Genomic DNA, 23007 nt, shown 5'->3' on the forward strand with positions numbered 1-23007 from the left:
ACATCAGATTTAGCTGGTCTAGCCAGAATATATAGCTATATATCTCTCTTATACATGGTAATTAGATCACAGTCTAGTGTATCTGTATCTGTGAGTTACTGTAAGTCCTCCTACTTGAGTATATCCAGGTGGGATTTTGCTATGCATAAGGACGAGATGGAATGAAATAGATACTGTTGAGAATATTTGTATTAGCCGAAGTAAAATTACTATTGCAATAATCAATATTCATCAATCCATGGTATCTGATGTGAACAATTATCAGTTACCTTTATTAAATTCAGTGGAGTCATGAATTTTCAACTTTTTGAGTTATGACAATAGCCGAGGGTCAGTAATTCGACATAGCTCATTGTCGAATAAGACAATGCAGCATGAAATTGATGGAAATGGACATGATCATAAGTCGTTCGATCATAACAAGTTATGCCTAGTTCGCGTTATACATGGACTACTTCATAGTAGTCGATCGTGCCGTTACCTGAATCTTCCTGCGGTGCGAAGCAGTCTGGTTAGGGAGACACAGTTGCCCTCTATCGTTCCCTTCCCCACTGTCGGCACGACGCTACGCCTGCAAGCCTCGTACAGTGCACATGCCAGCCAGTGAAGCTGATCTCCCTGTGTACAATGTAAACTTGTTAGTGTTACTGTTATCGTACAAAATAAAACAACCCAGTAAGACTCTACAAATAAGCATTATCCCGTTATATCTTAACATAGAAATAGATTCAGAAACCATCAGTCTTAACACAGAGATCGACATATTTCGACACTGTCTATTAGCCGGCATGCACTGTAAATGAACATTTTATGTCAGCATTTCAGATGAAAGAAACTTACTTCCAATGTGTAATTTTCACGAATCTTTCTGTAGTTGTTCCACGATTCTTCCCGTGGATGTTTATCCATGTTCAAATCTAGACATATTTCTTCAAATCGCCGCTCCACGGCTTCTTCTCCGTCCTCCGACAAGCCCATCTTCACAACTTTTTACTACAAATAGACCCCTTCCGGTTCAGGGGAAGAATCAACAATGGCCGTCGATTTCTAAACACACCAAGTGGCGGGAAATTTAGGACAAGTTAGAAAACGTAGAGTATTTATCACTACGCTTTAAAAACTAGTCCAGGGTATTCGTCTAAGGAATAGTTTAATAGATGGACAAACATTAAAAAGTCACACAGACATGATCATTTTATGAGATTTACTTTTAAAAGCTTTCACACAAACGCTGTGTGATAATATCTGATATAGGCATTAAAATTGTAACTAATTTTAGATCATGGCGCGTAAGAATATAATAAAGACTTGCTCAAGTCCTTAGTAAGAAAGCGTTAGGTGCATGAGCATATCATTACGTACATGTATACATACAAGCAAACTAAGCTTTTTATTGACAATTTGTGATCTGGTTTTCAATGGAAAACGATAACAATAGTAATAAATGATAATAATAATAATAGATATACAGACCAGTTAAAAAAATAACAATAACTCACAAACATACATTTATGTATACGTTGTTGTTTTTTGTTGTTGTTTTTTTGGGGGGGGGGGGGGGGGGGGGGATGGTTAAATAGTAAAAAACATCAAGTCATATGTATTTAGATCGTCTACGTCCCTGTAAATACTAAATACTCAAACATTGATATTTACGGTCCGTGATGAATATGCTACATGTACAACTACCGTGATAAAATAAAGTTCTTACTCTAGGAAAACTGCTATATAGGCCTAAATTACGTACGTGTGTGTACGCACATCTTTTCGTGAATATGTTGAGTATTACCCTCTATAAAAATGATGACTTTACAGTAAAATTAAATTTTTATTAAGTGATCCGTTGTATGTTTCCAAAAGATATTACTGCTATATTGCAACAATTCTACTTTTGATATGGAAAGATTGAGAGCTAGGTTGGTTTAATTGTGTTCCTTGCTTTGCTGACATATTTTTGGGACACCTCCGTTCACATTTTTGTACAATAAATAAATAAATAAAACCACGCTAAAAAGCTTATTGTTAGGGACATGATTAGATATTTTTCCTAGCGAATCTGACAATATTTTAATTTTAGTATAGATCGAATTGCAGAAAATAAACAAGTGCCATTATATTCTAGCCATTGGCAGGAATTATATGTTTCTGTATTTCGGCAAAACTTTTACCTAAAACTTGTAATTATTCTGTACGTAAAGACATAGGCAGTGATTTTGTTTGGGAACATTTGGGGCCGAATATGGCCCCTTGCCCTAGTGAATTTTTGATGTATTTTCCAAATTTCATGTTTATATATATATTAAGAAATGTCCATCAGAATGTATTTCAATTTGCAATTAACTACATTATTTTAGTTTATATATCAATTTCAAGTCCACGTGCACATCAGCTCAAACGAGCTCTCGTGCTCCGTGGTATATATATATTGGGTATGAATGATGGACTGGTGATTATAAACGTGATGGTTAACTGGGACATTATCACCTTGATTAAACTTAATGGTTAACTGGGACATTATCTAACCTTGATTAAACTTAATGGTTAACTGGGACATTATCTTACCTTGATTAAACGTGATGGTTAACTGGGACATTATCTCCTGGATTAAACTTAATGGTTAACTGGGACATTATCTTACATTGATTAAACTTAATGGTTAACTGGGACATTATCTAACCTTGATTAAACTTAATGGTTAACTGGGACATTATCTAACCTTGATTAAAACTTAATGGTTAACTGGGACGTTATCTAACCTTGATTAAACTTAATGGTTAACTGGGACATTATCTAACCTTGATAAAAACGTAATGGTTAACTGGGACATTATCTAACCTTGATTAAACTTAATGGTTAACTGGGACATTATCTCACCTTGATTAAACTTAATGGTTAACCGAGGCATTATTTAACCTTGTTTAAACTTAATGGTTAACTGGGACATTATCTTACCTTGATAAAACGTGATGGTTAACTGGGACATTATCTAAGGTTGATTAAACGTGATGGTTAACTGGGACATTATTTAACCTTGTTTAAACTTAATGGTTAACGGGACGTTATCTAACCTTGATTAAACTTAATGGTTAACTGGGACATTATCTAACCTTGTTTAAACGTGATGGTTAACTGGGCCATTATCTTACCTTGATAAAACGTGATGGTTAACTGGGCCATTATCTAACCTTGATTAAACGTGATGGTTAACTGGGACATTATCTAACCTTGATTAAACGTGATGGTTAACTGGGACATTATCTAACCTTGATTAATTGCGATGGTTAACTGGGCCATTATCTAACCTTGATTAAACTTAATGGTTAACTGGGACATTATCTTACATTGATTAAACGGGATGGTTAACTGGGACATTATCTTACCTTGATTAAACGTGATGGTTAACTGGGACATTATCTAAGGTTGATTAAACGTGATGGTTAACTGGGACATTATTTAACCTTGGTTAAACGTAATGGTTAACTGGGACATTATCTTACATTGATTAAACTTAATGGTTGACTGGGACATTATCTAACCTTGATTAAAACTTAATGGTTAACGGGACGTTATCTAACCTTGATTAAACTTAATGGTTAACTGGGACATTATCTAACCTTGTTTAAACGTGATGGTTAACTGGGCCATTATCTTACCTTGATAAAACGTGATGGTTAACTGGGCCATTATCTAACCTTGATTAAACGTGATGGTTAACTGGGACATTATCTAACCTTGATTAAACGTGATGGTTAACTGGGACATTATCTAACCTTGATTAAACGTGATGGTTAACTGGGACATTATCTAACCTTGATTTAACGTGATGGTTAACTGGGACATTATCTAACCTTGATTAATTGTGATGGTTAACTGGGCCATTATCTAACCTTGATTAAACTTAATGGTTAACTGGGACATTATCTAACCTTGATTAAACGTGATGGTTAACTGGGACATTATCTAACCTTGATTTAACGTGATGGTTAACTGGGACATTATCTAACCTTGATTAATTGTGATGGTTAACTGGGCCATTATCTAACCTTGATTAAACTTAATGGTTAACTGGGACATTATCTAACCTTGATTAAACGTGATGGTTAACTGGGCCATTATCTTACCTTGATAAAACGTGATGGTTAACTGGGCCATTATCTAACCTTGATTAAACTTAATGGTTAACTGGGACATTATCTAACCTTGATTAAACGTGATGGTTAACTGGGACATTATCTAACCTTGATTAATTGCGATGGTTAACTGGGCCATTATCTAACCTTGATTAAACTTAATGGTTAACTGGGACATTATCTAACCTGATTAAAACTTAATGGTTAACTGGGACATTATCTAACCTTGATTGAACTTAATGGTTAACTGGGACATTATCTAACCTGATTAAAACTTAATGGTTAACTGGGACATTATCTAACCATGATTAAACGTGACAGTTACCTGGAATATAATTACCCTTGATTAACCTGATGGTTATGTAATTTAACGTGGTGTTCTACTTACGGTTACTCCTTTTAGTACACTTATTGTTGACCTATCAGACCCCAGATTTTTACAGATTTTTTTTTAAGTTGAGGAATTACTTCAATATAAGAAAATAAATATTGAAGTGGGATCGGATTGATGTCTTCAGTTTTCCTTCACATTTTATCTTAACCACAAGACCATTCAATCATTTGTAGTAAACCAAATAGAAAAACGTTACGGAAATAAAAACTACGGAACGCGACAACCATACTACCAGGCATTAAAGCACTCTGTGCACACAACAAACTTCATACAACACAAGGAATTGGAACAGTTCACAATGAGATCAGAGCGATAGTAAAATTTCACCAAAAATGTGTTGCAAGTTTTTGGCCAGCAGTCGATGCCCATCACATAAATCGTGATATCGGGACCAAGCCAATGAATACAGACTCAACTGCGACACATTTCAATATAGGGGTACTACAATAATTACATTGCTGTCCATATTCGTAACGTTGCTTTAGTCAAGGTACACGGCTGCTTTAAGCCTGTAACGTCTACGATCGGTATGGTATTTGTCATCTGTTCCGATAATTCTTAATTATGGAACCAAGACTCCACATAAGGTCGATGTTGTCAACCAAAATTTTCTTCATCGTCTCTCCTTCATTTTCTTTATTTTTCCTCTCAACATTATTCCCATTTTTAACAAAAAAAAAAAAAAAAAAAATGTAACAGAACAACATACCATGACAACCAATTTAGAAATATTGCAAGTCCGCAAAACTAATAAGCAATACAAATCTCTGTGATAGTTATGTGTTAGTGACCGTGACATTTGGAACTTTTAAACCCCTATACATCTGTATATCAAAGTTTTATGTAAAAGTTTAGCTCTCTGTAAAGACCATATATATCTTGTGTTATTCTCGGTTCTATTTTAGTCACAGCGACCTTGACCTTTGGTATTTTTAAAACCCCTATTGCACATCATGTGAAATATTTATGAAAGAGAAAGCAGTTGCCTGTGGTAAATCACCAAATCCGATGGTTGAATTCCAAGATGGCCAAATTCCTAGTGTTTTACGTTTTAACAGCCACATTTCTACACCAGACACTTGTCCGTAAAACTATATATAACATCTGGTGTTGGGAACAGAGGAGACTGTTAGACTATAAGTAACCATTTTGTTCTTCTAGCTCTTTATGCCGGAATAAATCCAGGATGACCATCGCTCTCAAAATAATCGCAGAACAAGCAGGGGACAAAGTACAAATCAAATACAAGAGGCCTATGGGCTTTATCTGTGCCCCGAGTTGATATACTTTGGCAAATTAGATTCCTATGAGTGACATTAAATTTGAGGTCAATGTCGTTCTGCCCTGCATGCTTAAGGCCCAATATCAGATCTCTGGTCCTCTAGCCTAACCAGGAAAAGTCGTTTAAAGATTTTAGTATATTTGATCCCAATGACCTTCAATGAAGGTCAAGGTCATTCATTTGAACAATCTTGACAGCCCTTCAGCCAAGCATGCTATAGGCCCAGAATCAGGTCTCTTGTTAATGAAAAGTAGTCTAAAGATTTAAGCATATTTGACCCGTGACCTTGAATGAAGGTCATGTCATTCGATAGCCATTCACCCCACGGAAGCTATAGGCCCAATATCAGGTCTCTATGCCATTGAGACGTCGGTAAAGTATATTGTTTACGAATGGGTGACCTTACAAAATATTGGTGTCTGTTGAAACAAAGTAATTTCAAATACACTTGCCATTTTGTATGCATAATGAACCAAAGGATGAGCGTACCACAGACGAAAGGCAATTTGAACACCTACCTAACCTCCAAATCATCCAGTCAAATCCAGCATCTGTAATCCAATCAAAACTTTTGTGACATATAGTCCAATATGATGGGTTATGGTTGTTTTCTAAAGTCTGATTAGACAGGTTGGTCTTGGCTTAATCTGTACCCTCAAAGTCTGAGTGGCCTGGTGCCCTCAAGGAGTCAAATTATACAGGTTAATTTGACAAATTGTGGCAGAAAGGGAGCAAGATTGATACAGGTTTCAATTATATATATATAATGAAGTAGTAAAAAGACAAGGAAAAAAGCAACACCAAATCCATGTTTTTAATAAAAAATAATGATGCATACAATCTGTTGTCATTTTCAATAAATACACCCATACAGTTCACACTGCTAATACAGTAGGAAAATCTCTCATGTAGCGGCAACCATGTGACTAACATCGTCAATAATTTATCAGATTACAATAACTTACATCACCCATTTCATTGTACAATCAATATTTTGATTTAAGAGAACAAAAAAAAAAACATGTAACCATGGTATCTGGAAAATATTACATCATCAATATAAATTCTTACTGTTGAATCTTGTGACCAGAGGTCAAAGTTCATATCTGTCTTTATGTGTGAACAATTTGTGAAGGTGAGATGTGATATTTACACTTAGATATGTATGCCTACATATTACATTACACAGACACTGTACAGTTTTACACAAACATCGTACAGCAGTGAGTAACTAGGGTTACACAAGGGGAAAAATAAACTAAAAATAATCAATATCAAAGATGCTTTTCTAATGCAATTTGCATTTCATTAAATTTAAATGTCTTAACATACTATTTCATTGCCGCATGTCCATAACTGTGTACTTCCAAGCTACCTGTAGCTCAGTTAACACAAGAGGGACCTCGGTATACTACAATTAACTTATGCAATACTCATAATAATTATGGAATTGATTATTTCATTCTGAATCAGACTTATTTATAGAATCAAAGGGAATTGCACTGCATTTGGCATTTCGTATGACATGGTGATCACATCTCGACTAGTTTTACATAGACACCTGAGTGAGACTGAGCAATTCATGAGTGGATCACAGGGATTTGTAGGTTTATTAATACAGCAGTCAAGACAATAGTTATAGCCTTGTTCATGGAGTGCAGTACAAAATAGACTCCAGACAGTAAAGAGTTAATTTATAAAATCAATTTCTACTTGAATGTCAGGGAATATACCTTTTCACACTAATTGGTGTACCAGGGTATATCTTCAGGCGTTCTAAACCTACAAGTCCCTGTGACTAGGTGCTGTACATTCTACACACTGTCCAATACCACTAAAAAGACTTTGTATACAGTGAATGCAAAACAAATGTAGAACAAATAATTCTGTCCACTAAGCGACTATAACTGTAGACTTCATACTCATTAAACAAGGATTTCTTCTTATAGATACAGGAGCCTATACTGCAAAAATATTCTCTAAATGTATGTGTTAAAGGAATGAATTCTTGTAGGACCTACCGAATTGTAATGGTACTGCTTTTCAGTGATTTAGGTATTTAAAAACCATGATTGTGAGCATTTTAATTTTCGTAATCAAGGGAAAGCACTAGTTTTATGAAACATTATTTGAAAATATTACACCAGACAATGTTTTCTAAGTGATTTGTGATTTTTACAGTTATAGTCACTTTAATATATTTTACTATGGTCTTGCAGTGTAAGTATAGACAGAGCTTTGATAAATACCATTACCTATAGTCAGGTGGTGGACAGTGCAAGGTTTGTACAGTCTGAATGGTTTAAGTATACAAGTACAGAAAAATAATGATGGTGGTCAATGTATGGATGGCACAACACTGATGAAAGGAAGCCTGTTTCCCTTTAAGTTTTAAAGCCTTAATAAATCTGGACCCCCCCCCTCTCCCATTCGACACTTCATTAAAATTAATTTAATTCATTCAGATTTTTTTTTTTTTTAATCTTCAGTTACTTTTTCTTTGTTCAATTCATTACAGTAATCTAATTAACAGTCATAGTATCTATGATATACAAGTAAAAAAATCTATGTTTAGTTTTCAGGGAAATGGCAATACATGAATTAAAAAGATACCTTACATTGTTGTTTTCAATGTCATAATCATAATCAATGAGATATTGACGATTAATTACTATTATACAGATAATAATTTCCTACAAATTTTCAACATACAAAAACACATTTCTCACATTATATTCAAGGTAAAAAAAAATGTTTAAACTTATTTCCATTACACATTATATCAATTAAAACAGACAATGTTTTTGTGTGAAAATATCATAGATCTTATGACTTTGAACCCCAAGCTACATCTTAGTTACTGGTTTACCGACTACATAACATAGGCTCAGTGTTCCGTCAGCGGCATTGATTCATATCCGAAGAAAAGGCTCCTCTAACAGTGTTGACCAGAATATGAAAATGATTTCTAATGCTAGATATGAATGACTACAATGGCTGTCAACATACCTATGTTAGCAGCAACCAAATTTTTAGCACTTAAATCTGCTCCAGTATCTTGATACTATACTCGGTCATCTTTATGTTTCACTCGGATGTGCAACAAATGATCTGCTGAAGAACTTTTCTGAATAGGATTGTGCTAATATAAGCATGTTTACAATAAATTAAGAGCTTGACAAATCAATACTAAAACTGCGAGGGTAGCCCTGAAATATGGTTAAGACGTTGTCCCCTCGATACAAGCGGTCAGTTCTGGGGGGACACAGTCGTACCAATAACCCTTGCTGAGATCATACATATTGTGCTACCTACCCTACAACCAGTCATGTTACCAGAAACACACAAATCTTGTTCTAAAGCCAATACCATGGTCTTCAAAATTATGTTTGTTCGCAATTCATCTGTATATTTGAATCAATATTTCATCATTACTAATATAACACTATTAATAAATTTCATCTCATCAATCTACTTATAATTTGATTGTGTGTTTCTCATGCCATCTTTGGTTCAAAATACAGCATGCTGTACTCCTGTGTCTACAACAGACACACTAACATAATATTATGTTTGATAATGACCGGTTACCTGGATCTTATCTGTAAATTATACCTGGGAAACATTTAAAATCAAAACAACTATAAAGTATTATAGACAAAGTAGACAAAATAAATTCTGACTTCATATTTACAAAACGTATCAAACGCAAAATCAATCATCGGTGAGCAAAATTAATTTGACATTGGCCAAACAAATCTGGCCTGAAGAGGAATAGTGACACCCACTGTTGGTAACGGTGAATATTAAATTGGAAGTAGGTGACCCACACCAGAGTAAACAGTTTACCAGCAGGTGGTAAGATCCAGAGGGCACTCAAAAAAATACACCATATTTGTTCACTGATATGCACTTTTCACCAAAAAAATCCACGATTGGAGAAAGAATATCCTGACGAATGGCTGAAATCACACTTGACACAGGAATAACAGACATGATGAGAGATGACTGTTTTTACAAGTTTCACAACACATCTGATGCATAATCACAGTATATCACTCAGACACACTCGTTCCTGTACACACATACACACACACACACACACTGGTAAGGGAGCTTTGGTGTAAACCACTAATAACAGTTGGGGAGGTTTGTAGTGTATTGCACTACAAGGACAATGATACAACACAAGTTCCACATCAGGAATCGGCCTCCTCTTCCTCCTCCCCACCAGTTTTCTCTGTGTCTTCAACGACACCTACTGAATTCTCAGCCATTTCCTTGTTTTCAGTCTCACTGGCTGCTATTTCCGACTCCTCTGGTTCTTCCTCCCCAGCCTCCTCTGGCTCAGGTCCCACCCCCTCCAGACCAGACTCCTCTGGATCTGGTCCCATTTCCTCCATACCCTCCATACTTACACTGGCCTCCTCATCCCTACCCTCCTGTGTCACACTTGACTGACTACTCTCCTCGTCTCCATCCATCTTGGAACCAAGTTTACATAAAATACTGTCAAGTTTCGACTTTTTACTTTTTCCTTTATCTTCCATTTTTTTCACCTTGTCTTTCAAAGAGTCAACAATCCGGCTCAGTTTAAATGAGCTTTGTATTTTAGTCTTTACCTTCGTGAAATCTTTGGATTCTTTTTGAGACAGTTCTAAAGCTTGTTCCTTATCAATTTTTTCCTTGTGGTGAGTTTCTTTATGTTCTCTGTGATGCGAATCCTTGTGATGCAATTCCTTGTGATGCAATTCCTTGTGATGCGATTCCTTGTGGTGCGACTCCTTGTGGTGCGATTCCTTGTGGTGCGATTCCTTGTGTTCCCTGTGGTGACTTTTGTGATGCTCCTTATGTAGCTGATCTTTATGAGGTACTTTGTGATGAGGTAATTTATTTGGCTCTCTTTGCTGAACCCTTGATTGTTCTTTATGAGACGAGTGTTCCTTGGGTTTAACTTTCATTGAGAGATCACATGGCTGTTCCTGGTCAACCAGCAGTTTAGAATTTGAGGATTTATCACGATCTTCACGATGTCGCTTCAGAGAAGGCTCAGAGTTCTTTTTGACCGAGAGATCTTGCGCAATATCCTGTTGCTGTTTTGAAGTGTAACGTTTTATCTCCCCTTCTTCCAGGTCAGAATCACCTCCCTGACCATTGATCATGGCCGACTGAGCAGCCAGTGAGGCGAAGGAGGTGGGAAGACTGGTAGGGAGGGAGAAACCAAGGTGCTGAGCCTGGGCCGCCAGTAAGGGGTTAAACATTAGTGGATTGTACATGAGGTTTGGGAATGATGGGTGGGGTGTCGGGGTACTACTAGATGCAGATTTTAAATCTGACTTGTCCTTTTTATTTGGAGAGTTGTCTTTCTTAGAAGAAGATTCAAACTCTTTGGTAAGTGATGAGGTAGGTAGTCCAGGCATAAAGCCAGCCAACCCAAGCATCGGATTGGCCATTCCAAGTGGAGGTAGAGACCCAAAGGGCATCCCTAGAGGTAGTTTATGAAAGCCAGCCATCATGCCTGGAGAAGGAATCCCAGAAAATCCTGCCATGGATGTGAAGGGGTTCTCCCCAGCCAGCACTGACTGTGACAGAAGGTTTTCACGTGGTCTTCCACGCCCTCTTTTCTCTGAAGGTGTGATCACGCGAGACATTAAGGATTTGGGAAGCTTGCCCTGCAACACAAGTTTTAAAATGAAAAAAACATGTTGGTGTAAAATTAACACAAATCAAGTGGACACAATTTATAGATCATACACAATAGTGTGGAACACACTGAGAATGAGTAACAAGGAATGGATGTTTATAGTAAACAAGTCTTTTGTATTAACACAAGGTGTAAACTTTACACAAGACAATAATTGTTTGCCCGAATGTATTAATGAAAGATAACTGGCAAACACAATGCCCGAATATATTAATGAAAGATAACTGGCAAACACAAGAGTGGTTTACCTTTGCTTTGACTAGGTCTGTCCACTTTGAGTCAACATCAAAGAAAGGATTTTGCTCTAACCATTCGGCTAGGTATTTCAGCGGCGGAGCTTTAGCACCAGTTATCTGAGAAATAAAGAACATGATTATTTGATCATCATTAGTACCTTTACCCAGCGTTTTTGTTTACATGTTACCACGTTTATCATGCAATAAGTCCAGGGGCCATCACATTCACCAATGAAATACTGATAAATCTTTATAATTCTTTTTTTTATAAAGAGGTACCCAATAAGTGACGGTTTATCATGTTTATCTAACTAGAGTTTGGTTGTTTATCATGTTTATCTAACTAGAGTTAGTTAAGTTTAGTGTGTTTTCTAAATTTGAAAAGTTTTTTTTCGTTAAACATGATCACTGCAATAGATCTATCTCGCTTCCTTGCGTAGTCTATTTTACATCATATCAAATTCTATTTTGTACAACTCAAACCCCAGATTAATCGACCTTTCCATGAGGATACCCATCTCACCCAGTTATGCCAATGTTGATCCGCAGAAAATTCACAGATGTGTCTGTAATGATCTCTTGAATGACAGACGACAAAAAGAATAAGCGAAAATAGTGAAAAAAATCTGTGGCCAGAGATTAGCCAATCAAAATTGTTAGAATCACAAATGACCTATCGGAGGCGTTGAAAGTGATTACACACCGCAGTGTGTAAACAAAAACAATAACACACCGTTACAAATTTTATTAATCGCCATATCACTTGTGAAACAAGCGTAGTTATTGGTTTAATGATGTTCAATGATAACTCACCTTTTTTCCAGTCAATCTGTGAATAACAGATACATTTTCTTCTCCTGTTAACTTATTATGGTCCAGCATAGCAGGGTCAACCCGAGGTCGCCGCCCTCTTCTCCTCTCTGGGGTTTCCTGTAACTAACAACATCATTAGTGTTAAAACTAGGTATTCCAATCATATGTACAATTGCATTACTACACCTTATGGCAGTTGAATTTAGTGTAAATTTAGTTTTGGCAATGTATTAAGCCAATGCAAAGAATGTAAAATTTTAAATTACCAAATCCAAAATATTAGAAAAGCTTTTATCTTTGATTGTTAAACATGCTGATTTCTACTAACATGGCACAATGCCGAGAGTAAGAAATGACAGTGATAAGTATAAATTGTAACATCAACTTGGCTGAGAGTAGAGACAGCAGTTAACTACAACAAATTAACAGCATCAGATTAGAACAAGCATACTGGGGTATGGCTAAAGCAATACTTGTCCCCTACCAGCCCTTATTAAAAATAGTAACAGTGACCTTGAAATCACTAGACCACTGACAAAGATTTTCTAAACATAGAAACAGTGAACTTGACTAAAAGATATGGTCCTTTATTGTGTGAAGTTTGACCAAAAAAATCACTCGAGGAATGAAGCCGCTAGAGTGCTGACAAACTTAAATGTTATGTACAAGAAGAACGAAGTGAAAACCTGTAGTTGCCCCCGGTTTCACCGGTAACGGACATATAAACCTGCTTTCTAACATAAACCTCTATTCTTCAATAAAGGAAAACATCTATTCCCCACCAAAACGTCCAGGAAACCCTGTATTACCCGCTGTAATGCTGCCATTTCTGAGAAGTCCTCAACTTCCTCCATTTCGCCCGGCCTGTCCACCATGTATCCAGGATGACGATCTAGCCACTTGTCAAGGTCCTTTTTCAATGGAGCCTCATCCCCAGATAGGCGACTACCATCCTCCAAGTTTATCACAGGGACCCGCGCTTCTGCACACAAGATATTGCATCCATGATTTCAACAGAACCTTGGTTCAATTCAACAAAACCTACTCCATTAAAGCTAATTAGAGCAAATATTGATTACTAATACAAAGCAGTAAGAACATTACATAGTTGCTTCCAAAATAATATACACTTACCACATTCTAAATTTACTATGGCTCGCGCCTGACTCCTTCTAGCCAGTGCTTCGGCCATAGCAATTTCTGCCATTTTTTCAGCTTTCCTCTTCCGACCTCTTCGTCTTCTCTCCGGGAACATTAGCGCATGCTCCATCTTTAATGAAATAATCAAAATTTATAATCTACAATTCAGTAATGACACTGTTTAGATCTGACCTTGTTTCATTACCACAAGATATTTGTTACATGTGATACAATCTTTATGCTGATGCAAGCTGTTGTGATACCAAAGATTTGAACATCATTTAATTCTACAGAGACAATACGATCTGTAGCTTACCAAACTCCTTTTCAACAGAACCGGATCAAACTCTGGCCCACCATTGGTCATCAGGTCAGCAGGAGTCTGTCAAAATAAAACATCAATATAATTAGACACATCATACAAGATTAGAGATCAGAAGATTGAAGTAGAGATTTGCAAGTCACTTAATGGTTCAGAAATCAGTATTTGAAAAGTGTAAGTAAACAGAAATAAACAAATGGATTTTAAAAATGTTTTTGTTTTTTACTATTATCTAAAAGACAGTTTTCTTCTTTTTTTTTTAATTATTTCTTTGTTTTTCAGCAACATTACTGCATACATTGTAATTTCAAAATCATTATCTGAATCAAGAGTATAAATGACTTTGTCAATGTGAACATATTTTTTTAGCATTATTTAATGAACAGAAGAAATGACTGTGATGGCCATGCAAAATCTACTCACATTAATATTTACTAAAATAAGCAGATGAAACAAACAAAAGGAAAATAAAACCTGCTATGGTTATGGATATATATTTACTAAAATAAGCAGGTGAAACAAATGAAAGGAAAATAAAACCTGCTATGGTTATGGATATATATTTACTAAAATAAGCAGATGAAACAAACGAAAGGAAAATAAAACCTGCTATAGTTATGGATATAAGTTTTAGGATGTATAGTTGTCAGAATATTGATCCCCACATCAAAGGGCCCAGTTGCCATCAGGGATATATATAAGCAAAGCTTGCTATGGTTCATTGAGTATTGGTGCTTTCATCCATGTTTGCTTGGACCAAGTTGTCTATGATCCAATTTTGCTATGGTCGAGTGATTAATGGATGTTTGATCCAAGTTTGCTGGTGGATACTAGGGCTATATATAATTCTGATATGGTCCAGTGATCAGTGATATAATGAAACATTAATATATCAATGAAACAATAAAATACACCATTGCAGGTTCCTTGGATACTACTGTACAGAGATGATGCACAAAATATGAAGTGAAATTAGTGTTGTGATAGAATAGGAAGTGAATTAAGCAATGGGAGGCAAGTTTAGAGGGCAGATGATTACTATTAGTGTGGAGCTAAGGAAGTGAGGTTGTTAGTAGGGAGGTCTTACCACTACACTTTGTTCTTGGTCTAATGTGCCATCCAGGGTCATACATACATATAGCATTACACTAATCTCTGTAGTAATGTTACAGCAGGGTCACGCACTGTAGTACTGGTCATAACAGGGTCATACACTGTAGTACTGGTCATAACAGGGTCATACACTGTAGTACAGGTCACAGCAGGGCCATACACTGTAGTACAGGTCACAGCAGGGCCATACACTGTAGTACAGGTCACAACAGGGTCATACACTGAAGTACAGGTCATAACAGGGTCATACACTGTAGTACAGGTCATAACAGGGTCATACACTGTAGTACAGGTCACAGCAGGGTCATACACTGTAGTACAGGTCACAGCAGGGTCATACACTGTAGTACAGGTCATAACAAGGTCACACACTGTAGTACAGGTCACAGCAGGGTCATACACTGAAGTACAGGTCATAACAGGGTCATACACTGTAGTACAGGTCATAACAGGGTCATACACTGTAGTACAGGTCACAACAAGGCCATACACTGTAGTACAGGTCACAACAAGGTCACACACTGTAGTACAGGTCACAGCAGGGTCATACACTGAAGTACAGGTCATAACAATGGCCATACACTGTAGTACAGGTCACAACAAGGCCATACACTGTAGTACAGGTCACAACAAGGTCACACACTGTAGTACAGGTCACAGCAGGGTCATACACTGTAGTACAGGTCACAACAGGGTCATACACTGTAGTACAGGTCACAACAAGGTCATACACTGTAGTACAGGTCACAACAGGGTCATACACTGTAGTACAGGTCACAACAAGGTCATACACTGTAGTACAGGTCACAACAAGGTCATACACTGTAGTACAGGTCACAACAGGGTCATACACTGTAGTACAGGTCAAAACAGGGTCATACACTGTAGTACAGGTCACAGCAGGGCCATACACTGTAGTACAGGTCACAACAGGGTCATACACTGTAGTACAGGTCACAACAGGATCATACACTAGTACAGGTCACAACAGGATCATACACTGTAGTACAGGTCACAGCAAGGTCATACACTGTAGTACAGGCCACAGCAGGGTCATACACTAGTACAGGTCACAACAGGATCATACACTAGTACAGGTCACAACAGGATCATACACTGTAGTACAGGTCACAGCAGGGTCATACACTGTAGTACAGGTCACAACAGGGTCATACACTGTAGTACAGGTCACAGCAGGGTCATACACTGTAGTACAGGTCACAACAGGGTCATACACTGTAGTACAGGTCACAACAGGGTCATACACTGTAGTAAAAGGTCACAGCAGGGTCATACACTGTAGTACAGGTCACAACAGGGTCATACACTGTAGTACATGTCACAGCAGGGTCATACACTGTAGTACAGGTCACAACAGGGTCATACACTGTAGTACAGGTCACAGCAGGGTCATACACTGTAGTACAGGTCACAACAGGGTCATACACTGTAGTACAGGTCACAACAGGGTCATACACTGTAGTAAAAGGTCACAGCAGGGTCATACACTGTAGTACAGGTCACAACAGGGTCATACACTGTAGTACAGGTCACAGCAGGGTCATACACTGTAGTACAGGTTACAACATTGTCATACACAGTTCAGTCAGATACCCACACTCTCAGGTCTGTGTAAATTCACTATTATACATACTATTATAATACTGTTCACTATGAATATATATCTACTGGCATGCAGTAATCTACTATCAAGCTAATATGACAGATTTACAACGATACACTTGAGGCTTACACACAGAACGACTAAGGCTTACATGCAGTATGACAGAGGATAGTCATCAACACGGGTTTGGTTTAAATACAGTACGATTCAGGCCTACAAACGGTGAGGCTTTGAACTGGTAGAGTGGAGTCTAACATACATATTTTAAGCTTGATTTTTATTCTAATCATCAAGCATATGTTTCACTTCCTGTTATGTCTGCGTATAGAATCAAATACCCATTCAGAATGAATTTCAGTATAACACAGAAATAGCTATACTGATTTTAACTTTACACTAACCTTTTTTTTTTAGTTTCTTCTAAAATTTCTACAAAATTGTCTTTTATGCCATCATTTTTTAATGGGAGGTTAAGTAAGATAAAGAAGAATTTTTAATCAAATTTTGGAAATATAGCAGCATCATTATAGAGTCGGAGGACTAGAGCATATGAAAGAGACCGACAACACAAATGTTACTTTTGACTATGGTGTATATGACAACAGAGAGATAACTTGATAACGTGATCAACGTATATCACCCGAGTCTCGGCTACATTGTACAGAAAGACAATGATGGGTATCATTACACAGTGTAATTGTTGGCTATAGTATATGAACTAGAGAGGGACAGCGTTTTAACATGGCAGTCATTACACAGTGTAATTGTTGGCTCTAGTATATGAACTAGAGAGGGACAGCGTTTTAACATGGCAGTCATTACACAGTGTAATTGTTGGCTATAGAATATGAACTAGAGAGGGACAGCGTTTTAACACGGCAGTGCCCCATAGTGCAGTCATATGATAAACGGAGATGTGTTTACAACACCACACAGCGGTTTTTAACATGACAGTGCCCCATAGTGCAGTCATATGATAAACGGAGATGTGTTTACAACACCACACAGCGGTTTTTAACATGACAGTGCTGTCATAATTGACTGGGGTTTAAAACACGAAACAGCGTTTTTAACATGACAGTGCCCTCAAAGTGAGTCATATGATAAACGGCGATGTGTTTACAACACGAGACAACATTTTTAACACAATAGTGCTGTCATACAATAGACCTGGATGTGTTAAGAACACAGTACAGCGTTTTTAATATGACTGTACCTGACATAATTACAGTTGTAGAATGGACGGAGACACAGTTACAAAGCCTAATTGTAGACTAAAGTATAAAACTACCTAGCGACACACAGGCAGACACAACAGAGGCAGCTTGTATGTATACCCTGGATGGACACTTGACAAACCTGTGGGATAGTAGTATTGATGAGGTGATTGGCGTGGTGAATGACCGAGTACCTGAGAACGAGGGGTCACGTCGGACTGGCTGTCGTCACTTGAGGCTGTTGACTGTAAACTTTGGTTGAGTATCTGTTGAACACGACCTCCTGCCACAGAAAGGACTCAAAATGTGAAAAAGAGTTTCTAGCATCAACGTCGCTCATTTTACATATAAAAATTATCAAATACAAAAGGAAACCATCATTTTGATACCCCCTTTATCACTTTGAAGCTCTCCTGGTCCTGCACACGATCATCTGTATGATTTATACAACCCAATATATCCTGGATACTCCAGGGGTTACAAACACTTACATGAAGAGAGCTTATGTGATTGTAACCAATGAAATATCAAAGATGAACTTATATAACTTTACTCCTTCAATACCCAAGTACCTAAAATTATTTGAGTTTCAGATTGTGGAAATCAGTGGATACCAGTGTTTAATTGCTGGGTCAGACATGTAAAGGTATGGCGTGCCCCGTCTGACAAGTTGAGATATTCCTCTAGTTGCTCCTGGTGCCACCAACATGCCTACTACTAGTTTTCCTGTAACAAGTGTATTGATATTTAAACAGATATCAGAAAAATACCATTTCCAAATCTACTATGATACATACCAACATCCCGTTCTCTTTCTCGTTCTAGTTCCATTTCATATTTCCTTTGTGCTGCAGCTCGTCGGTGGAACGTCATCTTCAAACCATCTCCCTGTAACCATGACAACCAAACCATGAAGAGGATCATCCTTAATTCGCAACATTCATTACCTTTTTCATGATAAATCTCACTTCCTGCAATCATGTCTTATTTTGCAATTCATTTTGGGAAATTAATTATGTTATATAATTATCAATACAGATTCAAGATTCAAATTTAAGGGCATTCATGCATAATAGTATTTTCATAGACAGACTGAAAGAAGAAAATGTAAGGAAAAGTCAGACAGATGTACAATGTTTAACTGTGAACAGATTCTTGCATGCTACATCTGCATCAGATTAAAAAAATCAAAGTCAGGTATAAATAATTAGAGGAAGTACCGTATTTATCCCGTTATAAGTCCAGGAGGCAAACACAACTTATTTCTCATACTCCGAGATTGGGCTTATTACAAAGTGAAACTACATTATTGGTATAAATTTACTGAGCAATAATATGGTTGGGCTTATTACTAGGCATGAGATTATTGTTGGATAAATACGGTATACAAACAAACAAGTAAAGATAATGAAAAGAAAGGGGTTAAAACAAATTATTGAACAATACTACAAATTACACTGAATTTTTTTCTGAACAGAGAATCTTTACAAATTAAATCTAGCTAACTACTCTATGGTTTCTATAGCAAACTTTAGAAACAACATAAAACTTTGTAATCAGAAAAAAAGTCTTCCATTTCCACAGTAAAACCTGAAAATATATATCTTCCACTTAATAGGGATAATGTCAATGAGTTCCTGGGTACCAAATTGGATAAATATAGATCTATATATATAGTTTGGTTGTACTTCAACTATTTCAGGAAGTTATTGAAGTAATCCTGTTGATTTTGTATACATATATAGTAATATACAATTATACATTGTATACTTACCACTTTTAGCAGTCATTTAACGGAAATTGTGAAAGATGGACAGACAAAATTGTAAAACAATTTTCATTTCTTTTTGAACTCTTACAAAGCAATTTAAAGGCTTAATAAAGAAAATTCAACTTTGAAGTCTGAAAGCCAGAGTTGAGGAGCTGCAGACTTTAAATAAGAAATGTAAGAATTTTGTTGTTTAGGTGGTTTCCAGGAGATCAACCGATATCAAACTTAGTTTTAAAACAGGCGATTAAGTCAATCATCAAACCATGAACCCACAGGCAAAGAATTATGCAGCAAACATGAGTCCAGCAGTATGCCATTCAAACAGCCAACGACAAGAGAATACTGAAGCTGGCATCCCATGACAAATCAATCCAAAGCCTCACCGACATATGTCGGTCCCTACCTCTGTCATCTGAACTTCAAAGTCCTTATCTAATCTATCTACGCCCACATTCATCACCTTCACTCCATCATACACGGAGTCGCCAGCATCGGAATGACTCAGGTCTGCGTCTTCCTTTGGTGTCATTGAGCCCATTGGAGTGCCACTGCGAGAGTCAGTCAGCGGGTTCATTCTCTTGGGGAAAGGCCATTCTCCTTGTTCCACACAGTAACAGATGTGCTCTAAGCGGTGAAATACTACACGATCCTACAAACAGGCAAATCAGATGTTATTTTCTGCAGTAAATCGGACATCTGTAGGTCTACAGTTCACTCAAATATAGTTTTCTTACCCAACACAACATTCTACCCAATACTAAATTTTCTGCATAGATATTATATTTCATTCTAAAACAGGTAATTTTCTGCATTTTGAGTAGATATGGTATTCCTGATTTTTTTCTGCTATCAATGACCCATTCACCCTAGCTTACATGCCAATCTTATTCACATGTGTGGTAATATTTCTGACATGGATATGTGAACCATAAACCGTTATGTTAAAACATTACTGACAATATCCTATTGAATATATATACCTAAATACACCAGACTGAAGAAACATGATTTAAACACATTCTGGAAGTTTCAATAGACTTAATCCATGAGTGAAATTATCCAAATCTCGAAATACTGAAATATCTTGTATTGTCAAAATCTAACATTGACACATGGCAGAAATTATTTCCAAAATACTGAATTCAGTAAATAAACTGAACACTTTCACCAATGTTAATCAGTTCCAATATTCATGCTATTTTTACCTTTGGCCAGTTGAGGGAGACTCCTAAAGCATTGAATTCCCCTGGAGGTAGTTCTGAATCATAGTCTTCAGCAATCATAAAATTCTGCAGCTCCTGAACAAGGAAATTATCTTGTAAATAAAAGTTTAGCCACAGAACTGGTTTCATACTAACTAAGAATGAATAACTTTCATAACATTCAACTGTCAACTTCATCTACGCATCTATTTCTCCGCTAAATTGCCGTTTAGCGGTTGATTTTTTTGTACTTGCTCATGACGTCATCATTTTATGTTTATACTTGTTGTTCTGATGACTGCTACCCTAAAGCCAATAAATCGAACCATTGAATGAATCTCCGTGTTTGGCTCGCCGTTTTTTATGCACATATTTCATAACAATCGTTTTAACTGTTCATTTCGTCCAAGACTTTACTTTAAAATGATGTAGAAAGTATTCTTCTATTGTATTCTCAAACGACTTAATGGGGTTAATATAAACTTAGGTGAAGCGAGAATTTCACCACCATAATGAAGTCCCCAAAATAATTCCTAATTCTTCTTCCTTACTTACAGTTAAGATACATCTCCTAAATCACCCTAGTGTTCTAAGCCTTACCCAAAATATTGTATTTAAGTATTAAATCATCTGAGCTGAAGCCCTACCTCATCCTCCCTGGAGAACCTCTTGTCCATGAGTTGGTCCTCTCGTCGCTCCTTCACAGCCTCTATCACCTTACGCACCATCTCTGTATCACTAAGAACCTTAGGCTCCTCCCGTTCCTCGGTCTTTACTCCAAGATCTACCTGCTTTCCTTCATCCTCATCCTCCTCATCTAGGTGGCCATTTTCTACCGGTTTTTTCTCCTCTTCCTCCATCTTAACCTCTACATCTCCTTTTTCCTCCTCCTTCTCCATTTCTGGCTTGTCTTCAGCTTCCTTATTCTCCTCATTCGTTGTAACAGCTTCTGTCTTCACCTCCATTTCCTCTTCCTTCTCCTGTTTCACCTCCTTGTCCATTTCTTCAACCTCCATGCTTTTCTGGTCTTTCGACATGTCCTGTTCATCTTGTTCCTCCTTTTCCTCCTTCACCTCATGCTCCTCTTTCACTTCCTCCTTTATCTCAGCTTCTGATGGATCCTCCTCCTTTTTAACTCCATTGGATACTTCTGTACTTTCTGCTGTTTCTGTTTCACCTTCAATTTTTTCAATTTTCGGTATCTCATCCTTTACGTCTGAATCTTCTTTCTTTATGGAGGATTCATTTTCGGCATCTTTTTCTGAAAGCAAATATTTCATCCTTCAAAAGATATTTTTTCACACAATTATTCTAGTCAAGTAGTCTGAGTTTTGTGCAAATCAATTTTAATTTATACTATTAGATTACTTTTCCTAATAATAATTTTTATGATTCAAATCAAAATTATAATATTAAACACTTTTAAAAATAATAGATCGACAGAAATGCAAGTTTGAATTCCAATTTAATGAACACACTGGCAGCGTTATGTAGAGTCACAACTAGTACTGCAACGATACGCTTCCCTCACGATACGATACATATCGCGATACTGGTCTCACGGTACAGTACGTATCACGGTACATTTACAGAGTGCCCCATTAGTTTATCCTGTCAGGGGTAAAGTGTAAAATTGGAGGGATACAAACATAAATCCAGGGGTACTATCACAAATTCACTTATCAAAGTTACTTATTTGTACAAATTTAGCCATCACATTACAGCTGTAATTATAAAAAATGTTAATAAAGTTTAAGTTTTTAAAAATTGACTCTTAGAAGTTTTGACATGCTTATTATTATCAATAAGGCATTTTGACAATTGACACATTAGGTTAATATATGTTTTACAAAGATTAACTGTTTTCTTCTTAAATTATCTAATTTACATCTTGAATTATTTTGTTTTTAATTAGAACTCTACTCAATTTACAATTGATCTGGGCCTGTTTGTTTATGAGGACAAACCGGTTCGTCAGTATTTAAATGTAATATTTCAAACATAATACTGACAGTAGGCTTATCTTAACGGACTTGCAAATGTTAATACATGCCTAAGA

The 23007-nt window shown here is 36.7% G+C and overlaps 2 protein-coding genes across 8 annotated transcripts in view; both read right to left on the bottom strand.

Annotated features, from left to right (window-relative positions):
- Nucleotides 1-1047, bottom strand: part of LOC117338222 (retinoblastoma-like protein 1) — a 57947-nt gene extending 56900 nt beyond the window's left edge. For both annotated transcript variants that reach the window (XM_033899486.1, XM_033899485.1), the window contains exons 1-2: nucleotides 841-1047; nucleotides 482-618 (exon numbers count right to left, since the gene is read on the bottom strand). In XM_033899486.1, coding sequence (XP_033755377.1) covers nucleotides 482-618; nucleotides 841-978 — 275 coding nt within the window. In that variant the 5' untranslated portion in view covers nucleotides 979-1047. The remainder of the gene's footprint in view (nucleotides 1-481; nucleotides 619-840) is intronic.
- A 5558-nt stretch (nucleotides 1048-6605) lies between these two features.
- Nucleotides 6606-23007, bottom strand: part of LOC117338071 (chromodomain-helicase-DNA-binding protein 8-like) — a 53917-nt gene continuing 37515 nt past the window's right edge. For 2 of the 6 annotated variants that reach the window (XM_033899258.1, XM_033899256.1), the window contains exons 34-44: nucleotides 21596-22209; nucleotides 20952-21044; nucleotides 20150-20395; nucleotides 18773-18863; nucleotides 18123-18258; nucleotides 14016-14085; nucleotides 13694-13829; nucleotides 13369-13541; nucleotides 12560-12682; nucleotides 11759-11863; nucleotides 6606-11478 (exon numbers count right to left, since the gene is read on the bottom strand). In XM_033899258.1, coding sequence (XP_033755149.1) covers nucleotides 10006-11478; nucleotides 11759-11863; nucleotides 12560-12682; nucleotides 13369-13541; nucleotides 13694-13829; nucleotides 14016-14085; nucleotides 18123-18258; nucleotides 18773-18863; nucleotides 20150-20395; nucleotides 20952-21044; nucleotides 21596-22209 — 3260 coding nt within the window. In that variant the 3' untranslated portion in view covers nucleotides 6606-10005. Of the gene's footprint in view, nucleotides 11479-11758; nucleotides 11864-12559; nucleotides 12683-13368; nucleotides 13542-13693; nucleotides 13830-14015; nucleotides 14086-18117; nucleotides 18259-18772; nucleotides 18864-20149; nucleotides 20396-20951; nucleotides 21045-21595; nucleotides 22210-23007 lie in introns of those variants that run through there. The other 4 variants (XM_033899260.1, XM_033899259.1, XM_033899257.1 and 1 more) reach the window with 4 other exon arrangements.

This window comes from Pecten maximus, chromosome 11 (genome assembly GCF_902652985.1).
Source record: "Pecten maximus chromosome 11, xPecMax1.1, whole genome shotgun sequence".
Classification (NCBI taxonomy): Eukaryota; Metazoa; Mollusca; class Bivalvia; order Pectinida; family Pectinidae; genus Pecten; species Pecten maximus.